At 38.6% G+C, this 17996-nt stretch overlaps 1 protein-coding gene across 4 annotated transcripts in view; it reads right to left on the bottom strand.

The window, feature by feature from the left end:
• Positions 1-17996, bottom strand: part of USP32 (ubiquitin specific peptidase 32) — a 153092-nt gene that overhangs the window by 44880 nt on the left and 90216 nt on the right. For all 4 annotated transcript variants that reach the window (XM_084650999.1, XM_084651000.1, XM_084651001.1 and 1 more), the window contains exons 6-11: positions 11514-11645; positions 9682-9789; positions 8468-8583; positions 8000-8062; positions 3829-3912; positions 57-118 (exon numbers count right to left, since the gene is read on the bottom strand). In XM_084650999.1, coding sequence (XP_084507125.1) covers positions 57-118; positions 3829-3912; positions 8000-8062; positions 8468-8583; positions 9682-9789; positions 11514-11645 — 565 coding nt within the window. The remainder of the gene's footprint in view (positions 1-56; positions 119-3828; positions 3913-7999; positions 8063-8467; positions 8584-9681; positions 9790-11513; positions 11646-17996) is intronic.

Raw genomic sequence — 17996 nt, 5'->3', positions numbered from 1 at the left:
CCAACTACTAAAATGATGGAAACTTATTAAAACAATTTTTTCAATAAAATGCATACCTAATAATTTGTCCTTCTTCTTCTGGGGTAGCAGGTCTTAAACCCAAAACTATATGGCAAACCTACAGAGAGAGAAAGGGAGGCAAATCAAACCATGAAGATGTAAGACTGTCAATGCAACAGTAGGTAAGTAGTAATAAGGGCATCTTCCACACAGAGACCTCTTTCAGAAACAGCATTTGGATGGTGATAGATGATTTCAAATGAACACAACATTCAGAGCCAAGTGTATTCTTTTTGTGGTTTTAGCCAAGCAAGTTACTAAAACTCACATCATCCTGTTTGTACTATTTAGCCGAAGGTAAGCCCCAACTTAGATGCCCAAAGGAGAAAGAAAAAGGAAGGGTTAACAAAAAAAAAAATAATTTTTTTTTAAAAAAAGGTCTCTCTCTTGAACTTACTCTACACAAGAAAAAACACGGAGGTTCCAGTCATCAACTACAATAACATTTACCCCTAAACTGTAACCAATTTTAATAAACGAATCCGACCCAACTCCCGACAAAGGAAAAGAAGACAGCTGGGTAATACAGTATTTAGCTTAGTACTTTTATAGGTCTTCTCCTCTGCTGATCTGAAAGTGCTTTAAAAGGAGGGCAAATATCATTACCTCTATTTTGCACGTGAGGAAACTGAGGACTTGCCAAAGGCCATTCAGTGAGAGCCAGAATTAGAATCCATGTCTCCAATTCCCAGCCCAGGGACTGGTTAGGGCTTTAGACTCTCCTATAAAACAACAAAGGGGTGGCCACCCTGCTCCAAAGAAAGTTCACGCTGTCTGCAGTTTATCCCACTACATGTGCACGTCAATAACAAAGATCTATCTAAGCTTGTCCACATTTAAGGATTCCCTGTAGAAACATTGATATTCCTAGAGCTCCCTTTCATCTATGAATCAATCCCATCTCCCTGATTATCTTCCCTAGCGTAAGCTAGCTGCATTGGTTACAAACACAGCATCTTACAACAGAGTTTTAACACCTGCTAACTGGGTTGCTCAACAGAAGAATCCTGGCCATCATGTTACGAGGGAGGAAAGAGAAAAGAATCAGAGAGAAAGTAAATCAGTTTCAATACCAATATAGTATTATCAAAATTAATTTGTCTATTAATAATGTATTTCACATGAAATTAATGTAATTGTATGTATTACAGTAATATCTAAGAATGAACCAAGAATGGAGCCCCAGTGCGTGGCACTGGCTACACACAGTAAAAGACAATCCCTGCCCCCAAGACCTTGCAGTCTAAAACAGACAAGAGACAGGATGGGGGAAAGTGGTAGAACCCACAGCAGAATGAACAATTTGAAACTTCAGGTTAGTTCCACTATTATTATTTTTGAGGTGGCCTGAAGTGGAAAGAAAAGTGAAACAAGAGAGAACACTGAAGGGAAGTCGAGTGCAGGAACAGGGTGGGGGAAAAGGTTCCTCTCTGCAGTTCAGCCTCCCACCAGGCCACCTGGCCCGGGGAAGGACCTGGCAGTTAGTTTCCCCAGAGCGGAAGGTTCCGTCTGCATCCATGTGTGTGCTAGGGGAGGGATGGCTATAGCTGGACCCCATTTTACCCCTTTTCCTCCCAGTCCCTGATTTGGCTACTTCTGGACCTGCTCCTATAGGTTGGAACCTCTCTGCAGTTGCTCCCCAATAACACATGGGGAAAGAGACCACCCGAGTCCTCCTTTCCCCAGAGTGGGGGGAGGAGTGGGTCCTCCCCAATAGACTGTTTAGTCTTTGAGCCAGTTTCCAGATTGGTTGCTCCTCATTACATGTTTTATAGCCTCTTTTCATGTCTCTTTTGAAGCTATCCATTTGAAACTCAGCTGGAGATGTCTAACGATTGGTGGAGCAACTGATTTAAATTGATATTACAGTGTGAGAGCTGGTATTCTAATAATCTGAACAAAAGAAAGGCCATTAGCTGCTGGGAAGTGACAGATTTCCCAACAACTAGAACACAGCTGGCTCTGATGTTAGGTTTTGTTTTTTTTTTTTAAACTAATGCTATAGTGTACTAGCATCAACTTCTTCAAATAAGCCACTCCTGCTGTTATCAAACCAATTTGTTGAAAGGCTTGATTTAAAGTAATGAAGACTAAATAAATAACAAATACTTCACACTTTCATAGCACTTTCCATTTGTACAGCCCAAGGTCTTCACTAAGGCTGGTAAGCATTATCACCATTTTACAGATGGGGACCTGAGGCACAAAGAAGTTAAGTGACTGCACAAATACATCAGTGGCAGAATTAGTGTCCTCGTCCCCTTCTAATGTCTTGTGCAGTGAGCATGCTGGTCTGGAGATTGCTGCTTAGACAGTAAGAGCTTGGGGGTCCTACTTATAGTGGATTCACGAAGAGAACACGAGGAGGCATGAAAACTCAACTAAAAATATCATTATCAGAATGAGAGTTCTTAACACTTACTGAAGAACAAACACAACAACTAGCCCACCACTGGAGAATGCTTAGATTGCCAATAGTTATTCATTTGAGCTCTGATATACACATATATGTATTAGTTATTAGTTAAGCATTGACAGTGTGTTAGTGCTATTCAGGCCATAAAAATAAAGACATCTGATCCTGAGGAGATTACAACATGCAAGAAAGAGAGAAAATGTACTGTAGCTAACGCTACAACATTTATTTAGAAAACAATCGTCCTAGATTTAATTCTGTTTACCAATGAATACATTTGATGGCTTCCAAAAATGGAGATTGCAACACTTCCACCCCCACCCAAATTTTGGCAGAAGTATCATCACAATAAAATTTAAAGTTGCTTTGGAATGAATACATACATAAGAGATCTTGAAGAAAGGGCTGGCTCAGTAGCCTAGGGCTTGGGAGGAATCTGAAATCTTATCTTTTTCTTTGCTGCACCCACGATAACTGCATCCACACACTCAGCCCCTTTGGGAAGGAACATGCCTCTGACCATGCAGCTGATTAAGGAACTACACTGATAAACTCAGAATGGAGCCCCATACAAGTTTTTTTCAGATAGAAGAATGGTGGCTATGTGGGGCCTTATAGGGAGGTGAATTAGGGCAATTCCTCAGAGTTCCATCAGGGAAGGTAACTTCTTTATCCACCTCTAAGGACAAAAAGTTCAGTGGAAAACAGGCAAGGAATAAACGACAAAGAGGAAAACAATCTTTGGGGTTTACATTTTACACAAGATGAGCCAACCTTGAAATGTGGCTGTGCTAAGTTTTTGAGATTAGGCCTGAATTGGATTTTAAAAATTCAATACACATTTGATCCCAAGCTTCTGAATTCCAGGTTTACCTGCATTGTGAAAGGGATGTGATGTGATGATATCTTTCTGTGCACTATTAATAGCTATACATCAATAAAAGACTGCTTAGATACTGTCTACAGAACATGGCAAAAAAAAAGGACTGTAAGCTGCAGGAGAGCAGCCTCTCTCATTTCCTGCATCACTTTCTTAGGGAAGATTTGGAACATCACCACTTCTAATGGGGAATGTAACTACTGTTACACGTTAAATTTCTTTCCATTTTATGTACCGTGTACTCCATTTTTAACAGCCTGTGCTCCAGGCATCTCACACTTAAGTGAATAATAAGCAAGTACAGCATCATTCAGTCAAGGTAATGCATGCATACAAAAACCACACTTTATTCAAATAGACAAAGCTGTACGTGAGTTGACACAAATGCTGATGCTGTACTATGTGACTGCAAAAAGAAAAGCTGATGAGTTAATTACCATATTGTTATGGTTTAAATTTGCACTAAATGTACCTGAAAAAGTAGATTTAAAAATTCATTGGCAAGAGCACTCTTCACGCTCCAGATCTGATAGTCTTCCAGAGTGAGGTGTCCAAGCTAAGTTAAAAAGAGGGGAAGGCAAATAATGAGCATTATCCATTTTACCTCATTTCTGTGTAAACTGTACATAAACCCATCATACAGAACATGAAAAGTAAGTGTCTGGGAAAGGATTAGCATACATCATTACTGGTATAAAACTTCATGTGACACAATGATAATGAAATTAAATCCAGATACCAGTTTTAGCTTATCTTAGTCAAAGCACATGAATGTCCCAAAAGAACTACAAAGCACTGAACCTACAAAGAACGAACCATGAAAAGGTACTAGTCTTGGTTCCTGCAACGTAATCCTGTAAGTTTAGTTTCCAATATCCATCCAACATGCTTTGTCAAGCCATGACCAAAACTGCACTGAAGAATCCACATGAATGGTCAGGATAGCCATTTTGTAGGACACAAAGCCACACTGAGGCTATGTTTCTGCAACGAGTGCTCCACAGAAATGCCCCAGCATTTGTACAGAACTGCACAGAAGTCAACTGCAGGTTTAGGGTCTAATTGTTGTAAGATTCTAAAGCAGATTTTTTCAATAATGTTCTTATCTTAATTTACAATCTGCACCAAAAAAGCTGATGGCATGAAAGTAGCTCTTCGGAGTTCAGAAAAAGCACTGCTCGTTTTAAGTCCATGTATGTCTAATGTGATATGTTGAGTTCTATATTAAATTGATCCTAATAATAAATCTTTAAATCAAAATATAGATCTTTACACAGCAAAATAGCAGAATCTTCCTAAGGTCTGATTATTTCATAAACATTTTAAAGGTGAAAATAATTAAATTCCTTCTTGACAGTCAGGCTGACTGGGGCTCTGGAATCGTGTCTTATCTCGTGTTGCAGGGGTTCTCTTAGTTGGGTTGTGACCAGTAACTCCTCTATCTTTTGCCTGGGACTAGTCAATCCTCCTCCTCCGAGCAGGAGCTCTCCCCCGCAAGGCCATCTTCCTAAAGCTGGGCTGATTCTCACCTTAGGGTAGTCTGTCTTATCCCTCCTTTAAACAGGATTCCCTCCCTTCATCCTCTCCCTCTAGGGCTGAGAGTTATGTTCCATACAGTCACAAGCTAGGTCTCCTCCTCTTCCAAACAGGAGCCCTCCCTCAGCTCTATCTCTGGAGATGGCTTCCTTCCTTAGGGTAATTGGTCTTGTCCCTGATTCAAGCAGAAGTTCCCCCTCAACCCTCTTCCTGGGGCTAGGGTTATGCCTCGGGCCTTTTTGGCTCAGGTTAGTCAGTCCTACCCTCCTTCAAGCGGGACTTTCCCTCTTAGCTCTCTCTCTGAAACTACGGTTATGCCTCAGGCCTTAGGTTAATTAGTTTTATCCTCCTTCAAGCCAGAGTTCCCCCTCCAGACCTCTTCCTGGAGCTAGGCTGTATGTCTTAAGTTAGCTGCAAGGTTTTTACCAATTCCCTTCAGCTGAACATCCTTTCCAGTTAGCTTTCCACTCTGGAGGGTTCAACAGTGTCTGCCCTGTAGTGAAGGACCAGGCAGCCTTCACACTGTTCCCCTTCCCCCACCTTCTTCCCAACTGGTTGGGTGAGAGGGGAGACTTGTCCTGCCCAATCTGCAGGATCCCTGGTTCCATGCTCTTAAAGGTACAATAACAAGATTCCCTCTCCAAGCACTATTCATTCCTGGGGCTGCTTCCACCCTATGCCTGTCCCCCTTAAGTCTCTCGATATCTTCCTACTGGACCTTTCAAACCCTCAAAGGGTCATGTCAGGTTGTATGGTGGGCTGACTAGTAAGAGTTACTGTCCTTGATGGCAGACTACCCCATCACAGAATCTAGGTGCTACATTTAAAACTACACTGCCATTTTGTAATGCTACACAGTTCTGCTTTGTTGTTTCTCCCCCCCTCCCATGTCTTTACTGTCAGTAACATTAGTAAAGCTTCCTTTTTATGTCAAAATACTTCAAGCAAAGGTCAAGATGTAATACAGCTTTGCAAATGTCAGCTACACAAACTATATTTTAACTATTTGGCAACAGCACAAAGCATTGCTGGCCATAGGTGAATATAAAATACACCCGAGTCAAGAGATCAACAAGAATCCAGATTATAAATATAAACAAGAAATGATGAAGTATAGTTTGACATTGCCCAGCTCTGTTACACTTCCTAATTTTTTTAATTGCCTGATAAAAGGCTCAATTTGATATTTTCATACTGGCATGCAACTGCATAAACACTTAGTCAGTACTGGTAGTTACTAAATCTCTGGTTACACCTACTTTGTTCACAGTTCAAAGGCAAAATGAGATAATGTGCATAGGAGTTCAATAACTCACCTAATTATTGCATCAGCTGCTTTTTCCAGCACTACTTTCATAATCTATTGGGAGGGTCCATTATTTTACATATAATCTTTGTGGAGAAGGTAGGGTCTTTTCCCTTTTACTTAACGCTTTGGGAATGGGTCACCAACATGCTTCGCTACAGACTACCCTCATTGTGGAGCAAACTACAAAAACCTGACGGGATGAAGGAAAGAACATCTCAGAGGCTACCTTTCCTACTGTTATGATAATGGAAGAATCTTTCTTCCAGAGGATGGGCCAGCAACTTCATTGGAACACAAGTCGGTATGGTATACAATTGTTCAAGGTTATAAGCATTTCTAGGTATCCTTGATAACTTTTCAGAAGTAACACATCCCATGAACTTCCCCACTTAAGGTAATAAGGCAATGAATTAAATTGTGGAACCAAAGTCATAGTATATTAGGGGAGGTGGGATCATCCTGAACCAAAAAGATTAAAAAGTGCATTTCTCAAATAAGTTATTTATCTAGTATGAATAGAAAAATGCCTAAAAGTATTATATACGAGCTAGGCATTATTTTGATTATTAAAAGACTGAAGAGCTTTTATATAATCAAGAAAAGTCACGACAACTGCCTCTAGAGTATGTTCCACGGATTCCTGCCTTGGATGCGATTGAGACAGTACTACAGTATATGTACTTCATTACATATGAAAATATTGTAGAAGAAATTTGATCTGAATGTAATATATCTCAACAACTGAAGGCAAAATCTTATGCATTTCAAGGTGATATATAGACAGCATTATATTGCACTACTGATCACCTGAGGGATAGAACTATTCATCTTCCTATCTGCTGCAGAGTATGAGATACATGCTGACACAGTGAACAAACAGGAAGATTATTATCCATTTGTTTTTTATCTAGGACCTGTTGGTTTTTAACAACAAAACATCACAAGGTGTATAAGCCCATTTCTCTCTCTCTCACACACACACACACACACACACACACACACACACAATTTAGATTTATTAAAGCAGTACTACTCACACATAAATTCTAGTAATGGCATAGGATGATTAATTTCAGCTGATTATATAAATTTGGACCTGATTTTCACAAGTGTTAAGTTTCACACCAAGATCTCCCACTGACTTCCGTTAAAATTTGTTGGAGCAGCACTTTGGAAAATTTGCTCTGAAGCAGAAAGGTGGATGCAGAAAATGAGCCATGTCGTATATACACACATCTGATTTTAGCACAACCACCTTCCTTCTTGAAGCATGAACCAATTACTAACAGTTTTCCTTCTTTGGAGAACAGTCATTTTGTTAGTCATTACTCTTATAAGAAGAGTAATCATTTCAATGCTTTAGGCAAACTTTGTTTTACCAGTATAGAAAAATAATTAATAATTAATTAAGAGGGTGATAATTCTGTTAAAATTAAATTTTACAAACTGACATATGAATCAGAATGTAAGCACAGTCTTTTTCTAATAGATGTACCTGAAAAGTTGCAATGAAAAATGGACGTTTGGTAGAGAACCTACTACTGACAGATCTCTGCACTGAAGCCAAACATGGTAAGTTTACTTTACCTTGGATTACTTTTAAATAAATTGAAATATTTGAGTATTACCTACTTGCCAAGTATTTTCATTTTTATCACAGCTAATCAACTCCTGCCCTTTAGGATTCAACCAGAATCCTTCCCACGTATGTGAAAATACAGTTGGAAAATAAGATAATTGACTGATTCTCTTCAAGTTATCTATTAAAAATGTAAAAGAAAGTTCAGCAAGTTCCCACCTTTGTGGTATCATGTGCATCCAAAATGTCTTCTACGATTTCAGACAAGTTCATGCCCAATTCCTTGACAAACGAGTAGAAAATACAACGTTTAGTGCCTACACATTATTCCAGGGCTATCCATGTCAAGAGGAGGAAAAGAGTGAACATTTAACTTTCAGTGATTTTTATTAAGTATCTGGGTAGTTTAAAATTTGGGGTCTTCATGTCAGCCACATTTTATATCTAAATATCTTTGTACCATAAGCAGAAATTAGAGAGAGTAATTTTACTTTTGTTAGAATCAGCAGGGGGTAACTTACACAAGGTCAATTGCATACATCCCTTTCCTCAATTCAGACATTTCAAGAGGATGTTTTAGTGACATCTGTCTCCAAATAACACTCATACTTGGAAACCTAAAATTGATGCCTATTTTTCAAAGGCCACTACAGAAAACAATAGCAGGTAACTTAAAACATGACTTACAAGTATCTCATCAGTACGGTTGTCTTTCCAGACCTCTAAAAGTGCAACTACCATTTCTTTAAGTTCAGTGCGAGACAAAACTCCATCCCGGTCAACGTCAAAAACCTTAAAGCAAACTAAAGGTGCAGGGGGGCGGGGAGGGGAGAGATAGGATTATTTTCGCATCTTAAAGATAACTGACAACTATGTTCTAATTAGGGCGACTGCACTTGGTCAACTTCATTGCAGGACAAAACCCTGCAAAGTCACAAGGATGTGACTTCATTGACAGTTCTGAAAATTTCACAGTATGATCTGGGGTTTCTTAGTTGTGGTAGTGGGAAAGAGGAGCTCTCTTTGCTGAACTGAAATTCAGTTTTCCCAATTGCTTGATATCTGATATAACAGGGCATGGAATGCACACACATTCAGAATCTGTAGTTTTCCAGCTTGATGGCAATTTTTAAGCTACATAGATGTTGTCATTTTTTCACCTACTTAGGTACATCACAAAATACAGGAAACTCATAAGGAGCCAGTTGAATGAGACTGACAATAAGAGCAAACTGGTTCATGCCAATGGTGTGGTTAAGAGTGGTTAAGCACTGGAATAAATTGCCTAGGGAGACTGTGGAATCTCCATCATTGGGGATTTTTAAGAGCAGGTTGGACAAACACCTGTCAGGAATGGTCTAGATAATACTTAGTCCTGCCTTGAGTGCAGGGGACTGGACTAGATAACCTCTTGAAGTCCCTTCCAGTTCTATGATTCTATGATTACAACAGAAAATAAACTAGCAAGAGCACAATTCACGAAAATCTAAAAGGAAGTCCAAATGTTTACATTTTCCACTATATAATGGGATGCAGACTTTAGCACCATGTATGTGCTAATACAGTTTGTATGTATGAATAGTTAGCAAAATTAAACTACAAAAATAATTTACTGAATACCAACTTTAAAACAAAATTTCTGAAAAGGTTTATAGCTGGAATGAAGTCATAGAATAACAACTCACAAGAATACACTGAATTAATAAATGTTAACCATGTTTAATAAAATAAAGCCTTCATATTTAAACTTAATTCAAGATACAATTGCTAGGTTTTTTCCCCCCTCTATCTCCTTCTCAAGTACAGATTTAAAAATATGTACATTAAATAAATTTGACTGACAAAAACTGAACAGATTTTTTAAAATTAGAAGCTTAATGGGCAATATTTTGCACACTCACATTTTTGCCTTTCTGCCAAGGGTCCCCTGCAACATGCCGACAGCCCACAGGAGATTTCCTTAAAGTCTATGTGATTGTCACGATTTTCATCAAAGGCATTAAACAAACCTACAAACCACAGAAGCATCACCACACACTGAATGTGATCAGACAAACTCACGAACAATATTTAGCACTTACATAATGCTTTACATCTTCAAATCAAGGTACAAACATTAGTTACAGTAATTAATCCTAAACACCTGTGAGGCAGATAATTAAGAATTATTATGCCCATTTTACAGATGGGAAAACCAAAAAAGCATGTTAAGTGACTTACCCATGGTTAGACAGAGCCAGGAATACAAAAACCTCAGGAATTCCTGGCCAACAGTCTCATTCTTAGACCATGCTCTCTTCCTAATGTTTAATAATTTACACAAGTCTTTCGTGCATTTGGGGAATAACTTTAGTTGCCAAGGCTGTCAGGGTAAATTTTTCAAACATGCTGAAGGGCAAGATTTTTAAAGTAGTTTAGGCACTTCAAGATACAGATAGGCCCCTAGTGGGATTTTCAAAAATGCCATGGTGCCTAACTCCCACGGATTTTCATTTGAATTAGGCGCACCTAGGTGCTTTGGAAAAGCCCACTATGCACCTCTCTGCATCTTCATGCACCTAAGTATCTTTACAAATCTGGCTCTGCATAATTTAGGATTATCAATGGGACTTGGGAACCTAAATCCTTAGACACATTTGAAAAATCTTCTCTCAATAAAATCTTTACCCTCAATGACTGAAGTGTACCATTCACAAAAGAGATACAGTAGGTACAATAATAGTTCAGGCTTCTCCACATCAGTCCCAACTAATATGCCCTACCTGGGATACACACCACTTCTAGGAGAGAAGAGATAGTTTAGTTGCCAGAGTCCATTTAGGGGGCACAGTCTAACATGGTTTAAATTGTTTTTGCTTTGTTGGGGACTTACGACAATATAATCCACCTGTGGATGCGCCGCCCCTGTATTTAGCCCCTAATGACATTGCTAACAATGTTGTCAAATACTGACAATTGTGGTAGTTTTTGTGATATGGACACCAGCTCATAAAGAAGTGGAATGAGACCTGATTTATTCACATGGAGCACCCAACAGCTATTAGATGGTTACAACCTTCAGTCACTACCAACCTGGCTAGGACTTGGAAGGGCCAACCTAGTTATGAATGGCTCTGTATCCCATTACCAAGCTTCTGAGCTAGTCGCTTTCACCCTCTTTATCTTGCGCTGTTATAAAGAAAGGTCTCTTTAATTGACTGTAGGACAACATTTTAACTGAGCACACTGAATATCCACTTTACAGATTAAACTACTTGGAGTTTTTAAAAAATCTTTTCCATATTCTTGGCTAAAGACGCAGTGGAATAATTTCGCACATTAGAGAATTTCAATAATGACAATAAGGAAGTTTCAAGAAATCATAAGGTAACTTACACAAAACAGATCAGAACATTTGCCAGCTTTCCTGATAGTTCAGATGTATGCCTCTCAGAGGATCTACCTTCTCTTGTCATTCTACATTTGTCAACAAGCAAGCATTCACAACTGCTTTCTATCCTTTTTTTGAGTATTTAGAGCGGAGAGAAATAAATCTTCTCTCAACAGAAGCTTCAAAAAATGAATGAAAAATGTGTTCTTCTGAACACTAAGAAAGCAATACTGCATCTGTGGGAGAGCTTGGCTTTTTAGAGTTCTACAAATAAGCACTTTTGAGATGAAATTAGAGTAGAGTACCATAAGCCCCACACCAATACAACTTCATAGAATGAGTATTTTTATCAGTGTCCCATACCTTCACTCAGAGATGGATGAATGGGAGGGGAAACTAAAGGGCCAAATGTCTCTAAATCAAAACGTCCAGTTCTTGACTGAGCCTTCAAAAGCCAATATCGTTTTTCAAGATCAATGATGTCTGATTCTTCCACTGTAGAGCCAAAAAAAAAAAAAAAGTCGATCTCTGACAAGCAGAACAAGGTCTTTAAAGCGAACATTTAATTTATATCAATACAAAGAAAATGCATACTCAAGACTGTTTAGATACTTAAAGAAACACTAGAATTATAACATTCACTTATGAATACATAGGAAAGTTGTTAAAAAATCCCATGTAGCTTGTCTGCGAATCTAGGAATATTTGGGACAGAAACTTTTGCCACTCTTACAGGGAGTTAAAAGACAGCACAATGAAAACAGATAATTTCTTTAAAAAGAGAAACAACGAATCATTTTATGCCTGCTTCCTGCACACACAAGACCATAGTAATAATGGAGAAACAAGCTAAATTTAGTTTCCTCACTTACAGAATCACTGCACATCACCAGTTACTCCAGAGTGTAAAATCAATTACATTGTGATCTGTCTTGATATCACACGTTCAAAGGTACCACAGAAGTGAACTTTTGCCAGCTGCTGAGTCTGCTGAAGTCTCTTGTTCTATCTGATAAATTTTTTCCCCCTAACACTGATGTCTAATTGCACAGAGAGCATATTTTCTCCATGCTGGTCCTTAATAGGACATCACACATTGGAATACTGAAATCAGGATGTAAAATGATCATTTATACACAAAATATAATGAAAATCCAAGTACAGGACTTGGCTACTTAATTGAGGCATTCATGTCTGAAAACTGTAAGCTAAAGTTAGAACAAATTCCTATACAGAGTACTGTGAAATTAAAACTAACAGTTAATACAACTATGACTTAAACTTACATTTCGACATTACTATCTTTCTACATGTAATGTTTATTTCCAACAATAAAATCATTTGCGTTTATTTCTTTTTCTTATTTATTGTTTCTATTAGAAAAGCACCGGGAGAAACAATGAGTAGCGGGGCCCCACTGCCCAAATTCAGATTTGGGCTCTTCAGGGCAAGGATTATACTAATTTGAAGACAGTATGCAGTCATGAATTTAACAAGGAATGGGGAAGAGGTGAAGGAGGAAACAGCCACAAGAATGTGCATTAACACAGGCCAGTGACATGCACAACTAGATCGTTTCTACACTTGTTTTAAATTTTAAGGTAATTGTCAGATGAATAAGATAAATATGCGAAGTCCCTACTAACCAATTAAATTTTAAAATAGCCAATGGGAAGAGTAAAAGGTTTCCACAAGAAAGCACGAGCAAAACTCCACATGCAAACAACAGCCTCTAGAAAACTGAAGTCTTAGATGAACTTCTGTACTTGAAGAAATAACCTGTTCAAGAAATATTTTCCCCAAAGCATTTTACCCATGTGTTATAAGTATGCGTGTCAACAGTGCTTTCGGTTGGTGTGAATTAAGTGTTTCTCAAATATCTATTTAATAACAAAGCTGTCTATATTAAGAAACACCATGTGTGATCTCATTCCCAGATGGTTCTAAGCCCTTAAAACCATGCCAGCTTTCTAATAGGATTTAACTTCAGCTATTTGGCCTGCTTAGACAATAGAAACAAAACAACGTCACAAGGACTAAAAACAGAACAAAAAAAGAGGCAGTTTTAACATTTCACCTTTGCCTCAACTCCTAGTTTTAGTGGATCAATATAGGCCAATATGTATTCCAGACATAACAATCTCGTCGGTCTTAATGGCAAAACAAGTTAATAGAAGGGAACACTTCCCCATGCCAATACTGGATTGTGACAGGCAATTTACACTGCCCTATGAATGCAATCACCAGCTGCTTTTTGGTTTACATCTAACCTAAGCAGCATACAGATTTTGGAAAAATAAATAGTAGAATAAACTTGCAAACTTGAAAAATAGTTATGCATCACAGCTCAAGGTTAAAGTTGCTAGTTTGTATTTCTCGAACACCACTCATTGGTGCTTATTCTGTCATAGTTTTCATATTCAAGAGTGTAGCAACAACGAATGTAAGGATTTTTTTTTTTAAATGGGCCTTGATCCTGGACTACTCTAGTTTACAGCAACTTCCCTCAGCTGCCTCCAGGCCACTTTGTGACCTGCTGCATACTTTTGTGTCTCAGGAAATTCCTTGCAGGTGTGAAAATTTCCCAGGTTCTGGCCCCACTCTAGAATCAGGACCATGCTTTTTAATCTTTACAGCTTCTTCGCTTTTTCACCATGCTGAAGCCTAGGTCAAAAAGGTAAAATTTAAAGGTAGAAAAATAGGTATTAAGCTCACAATTCTGAAACTTAAAGAAAAATTTGTTCAAAAATATGCAACTACTATATTATCTATGAACAGCACGAACAGTGCCTCCTGGAGACTACCAACGTCATAGCCCTGGCTGCTCAGCTGGCTGGATCCAGAGCCGCAAGTCCTGGCCACAGCCTTGCCCTCCTCTAGGATGGCCGTGAACTCCTGCCTTGACTCCTGCAGCAGGAAGTCCTTAAATTCAAACAGTGGGTCTCAGAGGTGCAAATCATACCTCCCCAGCAGGGCCTGCTGTTTGGAGATACGGAACTGGAGACTACCCGTCGAATAAACCTCACATCCAAATGGGTCCAGTCTCTTGGCCTCTTTTTTTTGCTGGGTAGCACTCAACAATCTGTCTGTCCCACTCATTCACTGCTGACACCATCAGGGACCCTGGAGTAGGGGCTGCGAGTAAAGGTACTCAAGGTACCCACTTGCTGGAAAATAGGTTTTCTTTGCTGTCCTTTTTGAGGTGGGGGCAGAGAAGGAGGAGTCTGCCATGGTGATCTGACAGGACCCTCACAGCCTTGTTAACGGGCAAGGCCACTATGGAAGGAGCAGCTGCAGCCAGGATATGTATTAGGCTTTGTGCTGACTCCTTAAACTCCTCAGCTTCCAGGCCGAAGTTTGCAGTGACCCTTTTCAGGAGTTGCTACAGCAAGAGGGGTTGGTCCAACAACTGCCACAGGCAGTAAGAAGGTATTGAGAAGGCACAGGGCTGGCGACACCCTTTATACTGGCACGCAACTCCAGAGGGCACTAAAGCCGGCCCAACAGATACCACTGAAAGAAAAATCTCTGGCAACTGTGCATGCGGTATGCACACACCTAACCTGGAATGGAAATGGGCAAGAGACTCGAAGGAAGTTAACTTTAAGACCTAACAAAACAATGGTTAGTTTTTAAACCAAAATACACTCAGTATGTAATAAGGGCAAATGTGTTATGATCTGAGATTGTTTTCCCATCACTCTGGTAGTAAAGTGCACTATCCTTCAAGATATGGGAGTTGAGGATACTCAGCATCTGGCAGAGTAAAGAAAAAACAGATGCGTGGAACAGGAAAGTCCAACGGGCAACTCTTCCATTTTTAGAATTCAGCTGTTCACACATGCAAGGCAGACGAATTCCTACCGACACCTTATTCTCCACAAGCAACATATGCCATTGTGCTACCTCCAATTTCCTTTCCCTAACACTTGTGTCCATTATGAGTCTGTGACCCCTAACCAAGTAACTCCCCAGACAATCATAAGAGAGTCAGCTTCCAATATAGAAAATGGGAAATGCATATCTATATTCCACCACAATCCATGATATGTATCCAGAGAAGTAAAAAAGAAAAAAAAAAAAAAAAAGGTGGACAACCTGAAGTAAGAGGATTTGTCTCAAACAAACCAAAATCCTTGTGGGTGTTAAACCACAAAATTGCAAAAATATGACAGTGTTTTGACAGAAGAGACCCATGATTTATTTGCTTAAAGCAGTCACTCTGAAGATTAGTTTAAAAGCAAATACCTTCATTTAATGTAGGTTTATCCATGTTTTTAAAGGGAAAGGATCAAAACTTTGTGTTGAACAAAAATTAAGCTCTCTATAAAGAGCAAGAACCTCACACCCAAACATTGTGAAAGCATTTTGCATGTTGGGTACGAGCATGCAAAATGGCCGCACCTAGTGCCTAGAAGAAAAACAGGATGTTCTGCATGCCTGCTGTATGGCAACAGCGTAAACGTCTTTCCAGCTCAGAGGTGTTTCATAGTATTGTGGGTTTCTCTCTTCCAGGATGCAAGATTTAGGTGTGCCTGTAAGTACAAGTTATTTTCCCTGTAATCTGCCAGGGAAAATTCTAGGCACGCTTCCTTGTCTTTGTCCTCCATGTCACCTGAGTACATACACAACATACAAAAGAAGGTAATTCTAGTTATGAATCAAGAGGTGAAAAAATAGGGTAAACTACATGTTTTAAGACTATTATAGCTGCAAGTAGTCTCCTGAGTTTACCTAGAATACTCAACTGGGATGGAACAAAGAATTCAGATCTGGGACATTCTAAAGAGACATTATTGGATTGTCAGGCAGCTAACTCACCAAGATATAGGTCTAAGATTATTAGAGATCAAACAGACACGGGAGAATCTGTCAGAAGGAGAGAAGACAAGCTGAGGGAAGGTGTATTTTTCCTACAGGTTTAAATGTGCTGGTGTATTGAGAGAGGTCTTGGAAAGTTTCCTGTAAGGAGTGGAGTATGAAATTTCTCTACATTTCTTGTAGCTTCAAAATCAAAAGTAAATGTTTGAGAGAAGAACACGGTCAGAAGAAATGGGCTCCCCTGTGTGAGAAAGTTTCGAGCAAGTGTAGAAAATTGAAGAGTAACATCAATTTATCTGATTATTATTTAGATAACGTGAAAGACAAGTTTGTGCTTTCTATGAACATTTTTCTGCATGTTATGTTGTCCCTAGTTTTCTTGGATTGCTAGAAGTCATGCAAACACTATTTACTTAAGGAACTAAAAACAGCATATAGATTATTTCCTTTTCTTTTAACCTACCCTTATTTAGAAATAAGGAAATATATAAGGATAACAAGCAGGCCAGTTTTGATGCATGATCTAATGGGTGGCTGGTAACACTTGACAATTACATAAGAAAGGATCAGGGAGTTAACACAATGCCTGAACATCTACCAAAGTAGGTAGTTGGCAGCATAAACATGCTTACTGAGGCATCTGCAACATTTATGTTTAATTAAGGACTATTGGGTAAATTGACTGACAAGATACAAAAATAAAGGAAACTTAAAATGGCTTGTGTTTCATTTAAAAAAACGTGTCTATATACTTGGTTTCTTCAAAGTTATCTTAATTGCTTGTGCCAATTTAACCTTGGAAAATAATGATTACCAACTAACGTTTTATCTGCCTTTTTTGTCAAGCAGACCTTTGAATAGCAAGGTTATTGAAAAGACTGTTTTCAAATTGCCATCTTTAAAAGGATTAATAAAATGAATATGAAATCTGCTACACTGGTAACACTAGCCAGACAGGTCCATTGCATTGATTAGACTTAAACAGATTATATATTTTAGAAACCAAAAATAAGAAAGTATAACATTCTTCATTTACAAGATAACCACACTTTGTAGAATTCTCCATCAATTTCACTTATATAAAATTGAAGGATTATTGATTACAGTATATGTGGACATGTAGTCTGAGAGGGTCAGTGATTACAGACCATCCAAAATTCTTCAATAAACTTCTGTGTATATAACCTTATAAATCCAACTGCAACGCACAGGATATATTCCTTATTTTTTACTTTATGTTGTAATCTCATGTTATTTTTTATTCTTATTCTTATTTTAACTAAAATGGCTCCCTTGACCTATTTTTTTTTTAAATTGGGTGCCCAATTTAAAAACCACTTTTTACAATTATTAAGCATTTATCCTCTGAAAACACGGCCTCTCTTCAAGGAGTCTCAAATTAAGCACCCAAAAATCAGGCACCAAAATCACCAGTAACCTCTGAAGATGCAGGCCCCAATATTTGTAGTCCTCTGTCATCAGGGTGACCTGATGTCCCGATTTTATAGGGACAGTCCCGATATTTGGGGCTTTTTCTTATATAGGCACCTATTACCCTACACCCCCGTCCCAATTTTTCACAATTGCTGTCTGGTCACCCGATCTGTCATTAATTCTGCGGTATGTACTTTTTGTGGTTTTAATCCTTAGCACTGTTTCATATCCCCTGTTTATTTTGTGCAACTTACAGTACATCATCATTGTATTGCTTTTTGTAACTGAAAATAATGAACACAGTAAAAGATTTTGCACAACATGTAGAATGTCTGAAATATCAGTGTCTCCTAAATAACTGTCAGATGGATAAAGAATTTTACATCTTGGTTCTCCAAAGACAAAATACTATAATAAGGCCTGCTCCACTATCATTCAAGTCAATAGGAATCTTTCCACTGACTTTAATGGGTGTTGAACCAGGCCTTAGAAGAGTTGGGCTACCAAATCAACAGTGTTGTTAATGATGAAACAGACAGGAATTTATTTTCTATATATAAGGAAAACACAATATAGCAACAGCCTTGAATG

The sequence above is a fragment of the Lepidochelys olivacea genome, assembly GCF_965140295.1.
Source record: "Lepidochelys olivacea isolate rLepOli2 genome assembly, chromosome: 17".
NCBI classification, from domain to species: domain Eukaryota; kingdom Metazoa; phylum Chordata; order Testudines; family Cheloniidae; genus Lepidochelys; species Lepidochelys olivacea.
The sequence above is the reverse complement of the archived record's forward strand: the minus strand, read 5'-3'. Positions and strand labels throughout refer to the sequence as shown.